The following is an 8,612-nucleotide window of genomic DNA, read 5'->3' as shown; positions in this document are numbered from 1 at the left end:
CTAGCCCAAATGACTTTCTATACAATCATGAATCAAAAATAACTTTAATATACATACCCGAAAAAAATGGTTGACAGAAATACTTTGAATAAGAGGGCGCTATAGGGGGGGAGTAAAGGCAAAGACAGTTGGATAAACCATTCATTTACTTACCTAAAGGCACTGAGAGTGAACACATCCTAGCACAGCAGTATCATCAGAAGTGTAATGTTTTTTCCTGTGCTTTGCGTTCATTGATTAATATGCAAATTCATACATTCCATAATTCAAAAAATTACCAGGTTGAAGGTTAGCTGGAATTTGGGCCCCAACTTTGTTGCATAAAATTTAGTTGCTGCATAAGCAAGTAAATTAATTTAATTGCAGCTGTGATTTTGAATTCAGATCTATTATAACTCTAGTGATTTTGGCTTCCTAATGTGGGCTGACCAGTGCCAGCATGCTAGGGGCCAGTGTACCCAGTGCTGCTGTATGCATAGCCAAGTTCCACAGTAAGAAAATGCCAAAATGGGAAATGGCCCTTAAAAAGTTGGTTCAAACACGGAAGCTTTGTAATGCCCAGTATTCCATGTGAGCTTTCACTGTCTGTCTCCCCTCCTTAGCTTCAATAGTAGCCTAGTGTTATCAATCCTGCTTTCCCATCCTTCTGCTACTTCATATGACTTGCTGCTGTTCTGTCCTTGTGCGAAAAACTCTTTCCCATGTGGCTGATGGGTGGTTCTGATTCCAATTACCTGCAATGTCTTCTGTTTCTTTCCTTGTCCCTCCATTTTGCTGCCACGGTGTAGAACTTCCAGGAGTTAAGAGTCTACACAAAACATGCCAAGTCCCACCGTTGTGAAAGGCATAGCTCTTAAGAAATGAAGCATCGGGACCTTGTTTCTGGATTAGGTGTGGTGGTAAGCAGTGAGTTCCTGGTCAACTGCTTTGCCTGGGTAGGCAGAATTAAGTGTCATATATATGCTCCCATAAAAGCCAACCCGCATTTAAGCCAAGGCACCCAGTTTCACCACAAAATCTGGCCAAACATATTGACTCGCATATAAGCTGAGGGTGGGAAATGCTCCATCTTCACAGGCTCTCCCATCCAGCCTCGCCCCCCCCCCCCCGCAACAAATACAGAAAAGTCAAGAGGATGAATAGCTGCTGGTTTTTGTACCCCGCTTTTCACCCACAGAAACCAAAGGAATAGTTTGGAAGAAGTGATTAAGTAGAGGAAGAAGTGAAGGCAAAAGGGAAAAAAAGATCAGAGTCCCTCAGTCAAACCACTGATGTCTTACAGGCTGCCAGAACAACGATTGGCTGGCTGGAGCAGCCTTTTATTTCAATTACCGTATATACCTCCATATAAGCCTAGGATAGCTTTTTCAGTGTAAAAAAGGTGCTGAAAAACTAGGCTTATACATGAGCACATAGGGTAGTTTACTTTCATGTTGGACTAGAAGCAACATCCCAACAAAGAATGTAATTCACAGTACCTTTAATGAGCATCATCTGACACATGTCACTTTATGGGATACTACTGTTTTTTTTCTGTTGGTCAGAGAAGAGGCTGGGAGGAACTTGACACCAGCACTGTTTGAATATGCATCCGAGACAGAATGCAGTCTTGAACAAGGTTTAAAATCATGCCCCGAGAGAGACATTCCTTTCCCCGCAACTCTCTTTTGTTTGTTTGTGACATCTAGCTTGACGAGTTCTGGAGAGCTCCAGTTTGGCTCCAGACTAAATTTTCAACTCGCGCAAGAAACTTGTGCCAGCAGAGCAGAAGGTTCCTCTCCGCCCCCCCCCCTTGCAATCCACTGAGTGTTCCCAAATGCTGGGGGAGGAGGACCCTCAGGAACAGCATAAGGAAACAACTGAGGTCTGCCGCAGGAAGAGGGAACTAATGGAAATTATTCCCCCTCTTCTGTTTTTGAAAGATTTAGTTGTGCAGCATTAGCCTGTTCCTGCTAAAATGAACTGTGCTAGTTGTAGTCTGTGCTTTGGAAAATGAGTGATGTTGATCTCCCCTAGCCTTACGCTGCAAATGCTAACAAGTCTATTGGCAGAGGACAATGCAACCAGTAGCCAGCCACAGTGCCAGTGCATAACTGATGCCATAGGCCAGGGGGTGACCAGACTTTGCTGTCCAGATGTCCATGGACTACAGTTCCCATGTGCTGGCTGTGCCTCATGGGCCTTGTAGTCCATGGACATCTGGAGAGCCACAGTCTGGCCACCCCTGCCATATTCAGTGATTTACCTTTGTCTAGAAGGCAAGGAGAAAGGTACCATGGGCCATTTGACCCCATTTAATTTTGGGTCTCAATGTGCACAAAACAAGTGCTTGTGAATCATGTGTCTTCTGTCTCAACCTATTTGATGTTTCCCTGCTTGTTTTTGACTAGTTTCATGTGTCAAATGTACAAAGACACCTTTCATATTGCTAAAAGTACTCAAATCTGTTTTGTGCTTGTAACCAAACAAGCCATGTTGACCATGAAATGGCTCTGAGCTGGATCTATGTTGCGTATCTTCACTCTCCTGCCTTGCCTAGGTAGACTTTCTGAACAGGCAATCCAATTCTTGCCGAAATAGTTAGCTTGGGGCTGGACTGTACTAACAATAGCATCTAAAGCAGGGGTAGTCAAACTGCTGGCAGGGGCTCATGGGAATTGTAGCCAATGGACATCTGGAGGGCCGCAGTTTGACTACCCCTGATATAAAGCACTGAGAGCCACATGGAGCTCTTTTGAGCAGTGTTCTCCACTGTAGCATTAGCCCCATGTTTCAGGAAAGCGGGCAAGACCCAGGCCCAGTGGAGCTCCTGGTTGTATGGTAGTTCCCACCTTGAAACTGCATCAGAGGAACCGAGAAGCTGAAAGTTTTGTGTCAAGGATGGAAGTAAATGTGGCTCTTTTCGTTGATAGTCCTTACAAATACTGCTTTCCACCCCTACAGAGTGAGTACTGCTGAATCAAGCTTAGAGCCTTCAGTTCTCTCTTCCACAGAACACTTTTCCTGAACAACTAGAGGCATGGTTCTTCTAGTAGCTCTATACTTTCACAGTCCCTGCTCGGAAATAATATAGCCCTGACACAGATTTACTGCTTTGGATTAGAGTCTTATGGGGGGGGGGGGAAGCATTAAGCATCATACATACAGGAACCTCTATGTTTTGCAGAAGTACTCTTGAGAAGATGATTATGGGAATGTAACAAGAGTCCTATGAAACCAGAATTTTTGTTAAATTGGTTCATGGCTGTGACCAGTAAGTGAAGCTGTGCCAAAGCCATATGTTAAGGGGCACACACCCCATTCCTGGTCAGTGTCTGCACTTCCACACACAGACATGCTATGCTAATTGAAAAAGAGTTATTTTTTTATGTCCTGATTTTCATGAAAGGAGTCACAAAGCGCCTTGCCTTATCTCTCCCCACAACGGACACCCTGTGAGGTAGGTGAGGCTACGAGAACTGACTGGCCCAAGGTCACCCAGTTGGCTTTTTATGGGGAGGAATGTAGGATCAAACCCAGTTCTCCAGATTAGAGGCCACCACTCTTAAACACTACGCTATGCTGGTCTTGCACAGAATATCCCAGGTTTATGCTCAGAGCAAATGCCCAAGTATTAAAATGTAGATGAGTGACAGAACTAGCACAGCACACAGGTTAATGCCCACTGCATCAGCTGTATGGAGTTTTTTGCAGATTATTTATAGACACAGGCATAGGGAAGAAAGATGCAAAAACCAGCTGGATGCCAGAAGTAATAAAAGCAGCACAGATGGATTCAAGTGCTAGAAATTTCCTTTTGGTTTGTGCTGCAATAAGGCTGCATGATTATCACTAGGCAGCTAGCTAAGCTGGGGGAAGGCGGGACTTTACAGTAGTGCTCTGCCAGGGTACCGCAGCCTGTGGAATGGTCCCTGAAGAGCACAGAGTAACCAAGGAGGCAGACTACCTGCTCGACAATTTCACTGGTTGCATATGCCAGCTCTGCAAAATCCAATTCAAATCTGATGCTCTGGGCTCCGGGTACCCAGCTGGCACCAAGCGTTGTCCGTTGGAAGAGTCTCTAAGAGTGTCATGTGCACAAGTACCCTCATTTGTACAGACTAGCTTCAGGTGGGAGAGGAGATGTGGTACCGGTGCAGAGGCAAAACTGTTGTGTCCAGTGACATCAACTCCCTACTATCAGTCCAGTTCTTGAACTGGCCTTCGTAGGATCCTGCACAGTCACTTGGCAGTCTCTGCTGTTCCATTGCCCTTGCTGCAGCAGGCCTGTAGCAGTGCGTAGCTCCACCAGAGGAAAGGCTCCTGGAATGATGGGATGTAATCATCATGTGCAAAGCTGCAGTCTGGGAACACGCTTCAGGAAACGCTGCTAAATTCCAGATTCTTGAGAAGACTTCTGTGGCTGTAGGGAAGGAGCAGGAGTACAATACTTCAATAGATTATTATCATCCATATATCCTGCACTCACCATCTCCTACCTCTCTAACCAATTATAGCAAACAAGCCACTGTTGCAGTTTCGTTTGCAAATCTTCCCCACCCAGGGATTTCCCCCCCTAAAGGCTGTATTTGAGAAACTTCCTTTCTTTTATGGAGGCCATGCATAACCCCTCAGGATAGACTTGTGTGTGATTAGAGTAACCCAACAGTCCCTTTATTGGGGGTAGTCCAGGCTGCGGACTCTAATCTACCTCTCCCTGTAGCCATATCCCCCTCTTATGGAATAGCTTCCCCAAGACTAGAGCTAGAGCAGCCATTCTCAAACATTTTCTTTCCTACCATGGCCTGTTTAGGAGCTCTTCTAAGTTCCCCTACTAGCTGTAAGTACAATGAGCTGGCTAAAAAAGACCTAAGCTAAGTGATCTAACTGTACTCAACATACCTTTTTATTTTAAAAATATTTTAGAATTATTTTAGTAAAGATTTTCATTAATAAAAGAGAACAGAGGGAAACACAGTTTTACATGAAAAAACCCCAAAATACAACAATGTTAACAGTACAGTTTTCAGCAAGAGCATTATGCCACGTACGTTGGGCATATACTCATACTTACCCGTAATGTGTTCAAAGTCCCTGTAGAATTGAACTCTGTATACTTGTCACTACTTCGGGGCCTGCCACTTTTGTGCCGGCAAAGCAGTTGGCAGTAGTCCTCACGCACCTGACAGGGAATAAAATTCTGGTTTGCTTTTTGTCACCACCTGCAGCATTTCTGAACAAAATCTCACTCTTTTTTTCATCAGCAAGTCATGGCTGACTTATAGTGACCCCATAAAGTTTTCAAGGCAAGAGAAGCTCAGAGGTGATTTGCCATTGCTTTCCTGTGCATAGCAACCCTGGATTTCTTTGGAGGTCGTGGGCTCAAGAAGAGCCCAGGTCTCTGACAGAGCTGACAGTTGAAGCTGAATGCTCATATCTGGTTTTAAGTGACACAAGCATACAGTGTGAATATATATCTCCTACAAAGTGGCAGGCAGCCTGTAAAAGAACTGAATGGATGTCTAAACCTTTATGTTAAGCAGTTTAATAAACCTTTTATTAACAAGTTAAAGGGGAGAGTAATGAAAGTTCCCTTCTTCCCAGAGACAACAACATACAGTGAGAGGACTGAGAATGTCAAACATTGAAAAACATCTTTCCTAAAGAGTGAAAACATCACAACCCTCTTAAATAATCAGATCTGAAAGCCTCATCTGAAAGTTAATGGCATCCCCAAGTGCTGAGCTCTGCAATTCCTCATCTTGCCTTGCCCCTTTTCCCAATTATTCAGTTACCTGTTTCTTGAACAGACAGTGCAGGACAAAGATGAAGAACCCTTGAAAGCTGTTGAGGATGGTGAAGATGTAGGACATGACAAGGCTGTGATCGCTGAACTGAAACATGCCGAAGATCCAGGTGGTGCCCAGAATGCAGAGCTGAGCAATGGCTGTGATTACAAGCACCCTGAAGACAGAAAGGAGTTGAGCACACAGATTCTAGTGATGGCTGCAATATGCAGGGGCAATCAGGATCAGCCCCAGTGCCTTTGCATATGGACCTGATATTCCAGCCCTTGACCATCATCTTCTCCACTACTTCCTCTTATCTCCCCTAAAAGCCTAAGGAACTCTCTCTAGTAGCCAGCAAGACACCTGTTACTTGATCACTAATATATGCAGTGAGGAAAAAAATACTAACGAATGTATGACATGGAAAATACTGTTTCCAGGTTCAGTTCCAAAATAAAAAAGAGCAATAGAAAGGGCAGAGGGTTTGCCTTTGACCCCACCATTGTTGTAGAAAACTTGTTTTTTTATATCCCCCTTTTAATGGGCCGAAAGTGTCTCGAAGTGGCTTACAAACACTTTCCCTTCCACACAACAGATACCCTGTGAGGTAGGTGAGCCTCAGAGAACTGAGAGAAACTGTTCTGTGAGCTCTAATAGGACTGTGATGAGCACAAGGACACCCAGCTGGCTGCATGTGGAGGAGTGGGACTCAAATCCCGGCTTGCCAGATTAGAAGCCGCTTTTCTTAACCACTATACCACACTGCCTCTAAAGGTACCCAGATATACTGATGGCCCCAGAGTGGCTGCCAGTTACTTCTACAGAAATACCAAGTTAAATGAAAGGATTAAAACTCTGTAAGGCTCCTGGTTCAGATTTATGCCCAGACTAGCTTTTTAAGGCCAATTTAATGTGGTGGGCAAGGATTGTTGCTCCCATTTTTATCTAGAATAAATAGCTGAGGAATTATGCTTCATTCCTGCACAATAAGTTAATATTTTGATCTGTTCATCAAACATTCTGGAAAGTTAACATAATGGAACTTGTCACTGGTGGGGGGAAACGCTGTGGTAAAACAGGGAATCCTCTTTGCAACTTTTATGTATTTAAAACGAGCTTTTAATTCAATCACAAGAGAGCAACTTCGGAAACAAATAAGGAAAAAACTCAATGGACAAAAGGCTACTATGGTTGATCCAACAATTACATTCTAATTCCTTGGTCTGAGTATTGGCCCCTTTTGTTTGATCTTTAATTGAATGATCTTGCTATCTTTTTAGCTTCCCACTTTTCAAATGCCCCTACTATGGTGGATTAAAAATAACATTTATGCTATATGTGGATGATACCTTTCTCCTTTCTTGCTCCCCATTAGGCCTTTGTAAATTACTTAAGGCTTTCTCTGAATATTGTCTAAATGAGGGATTATATATAAATGGACAGAAATCTAATATCATAGTATTTTCTAAAGCAAGAGATAGTTCTGAATATAAATGGCAAGTTAATGGAATGCAAATTGAACAAGTCAGTCAATTTAATTCTCTGGGTATTGTATTTCAAGCTAATTTAAGATAGAAATTACATCTGAAAAACATTAAACGTAAAGCAAAATTATCCAGTAATGCTCTAATTCATTTTTTTCATACCCAGGGTTGGAATTTTATACCTGGAGCAATTAAAGCATTTAATGCTAAGATAATTCCCCAAATGTTATATGGTAGTGGAGTTTTGATTGATGTGGTAGATGAAGTAATTGGCCAACTTTTAAGACAATTGGTAGTATATCAGGCATGCCAAATTTTGTCTCTTAGGTAGCCCTCAGAGTGGAATTAAATCAGAAATTCCTGGAAGCTTTAGCATGGCAAATATCATTTTTGTTTTATTGCAAAATGCTGATGTCTAACAAGAGGCTCCTAAGTCTCATTAGAAGAGATATGCTACTGAACTCTTGGAAAAAAGTTTATTGAAATCAAGATTCAGTTGTTGGGCTTTAACCCAAACAAAGCATATGAGATGAAAGAAATCAAGTTAGTGGCAATATCCTTGGATTTCAGAAGTACGCATGAGAGAGCATGAGAGTGCTCAGTAGATGTTCATACTAGCGCCCTAAATGCTAAATGCTGGTGCCCTTTAATTGTATTCTGCATTATGTTTTTTACATAATGGTTCCACAGGATGGAAGAGAGTGTTTATGCTGCCAAGGATAAACGCCTTTCTGTCAGTATTTACTGAGGGCTATTATGCAGGTATTACTTATTTAGATAGAAGATCTGAGTGTTGGGGATGGTCAAATTGAGACTTTGGAACACATTTTGCTATTCTGATGTTTCTGGGAGGATTTGAGGAAAAATATTTAGGGCAATTGATATTTTATACATTTTAATCTTTTCACAGAATCTAGTTCAGATGTGAGCCCACTGTGAGACCTGACCTATAGGTAGTGAAAACCTGATCTACAAGACAGAACCAGGGTGGGGGTTGTATCATGCATAGGGATAAGATAGTGCAGTCTTGTCCTTACATGGCGAGGCTACAACAAACTTTGCAGTATAACAAGTATTCCCCATCCCCTAGGCTCTAGCAGTGATTGTTTCTTAACAAATAAAAAAGCAAGGAAACAAAAGTAATGGATTTTTATAGTAATAATAAAAACAAATGGAAAGCATGCATTAATTATTCTGGGGTTTTGCTGTCTGGTTAAAAATGTTCAGACAGAGATCAGGTTTGGAAGGAGACAGGAATGAATAAAACAGTGGAAACTATTTCAAATTAGCAGAGTAAAAGGCACTTGTGACAGAAGAGATCGTACAAACACACATTTTAATTGCCTATTAAACCCAAATC

General features: G+C 42.4%; 1 protein-coding gene across 4 annotated transcripts in view; it reads right to left on the bottom strand.

Moving 5' to 3' along the window:
* Window positions 1–25: 25 nt before the first annotated feature.
* Window positions 26–8,612, bottom strand: part of ADGRE5 (adhesion G protein-coupled receptor E5) — an 84,959-nt gene continuing 76,372 nt past the window's right edge. For all 4 annotated transcript variants that reach the window (XM_077327363.1, XM_077327366.1, XM_077327367.1 and 1 more), the window contains 3 exons: window positions 5,775–5,943; window positions 5,054–5,161; window positions 26–4,402 (listed from right to left, as the gene is read on the bottom strand). In XM_077327363.1, coding sequence (XP_077183478.1) covers window positions 4,370–4,402; window positions 5,054–5,161; window positions 5,775–5,943 — 310 coding nt within the window. In that variant the 3' untranslated portion in view covers window positions 26–4,369. The remainder of the gene's footprint in view (window positions 4,403–5,053; window positions 5,162–5,774; window positions 5,944–8,612) is intronic.

The sequence above is a fragment of the Paroedura picta genome, chromosome 3 (genome assembly GCF_049243985.1).
Source record: "Paroedura picta isolate Pp20150507F chromosome 3, Ppicta_v3.0, whole genome shotgun sequence".
Classification (NCBI taxonomy): Eukaryota; Metazoa; Chordata; class Lepidosauria; order Squamata; family Gekkonidae; genus Paroedura; species Paroedura picta.
This window is presented reverse-complemented; position numbering and strand designations above follow the sequence as displayed.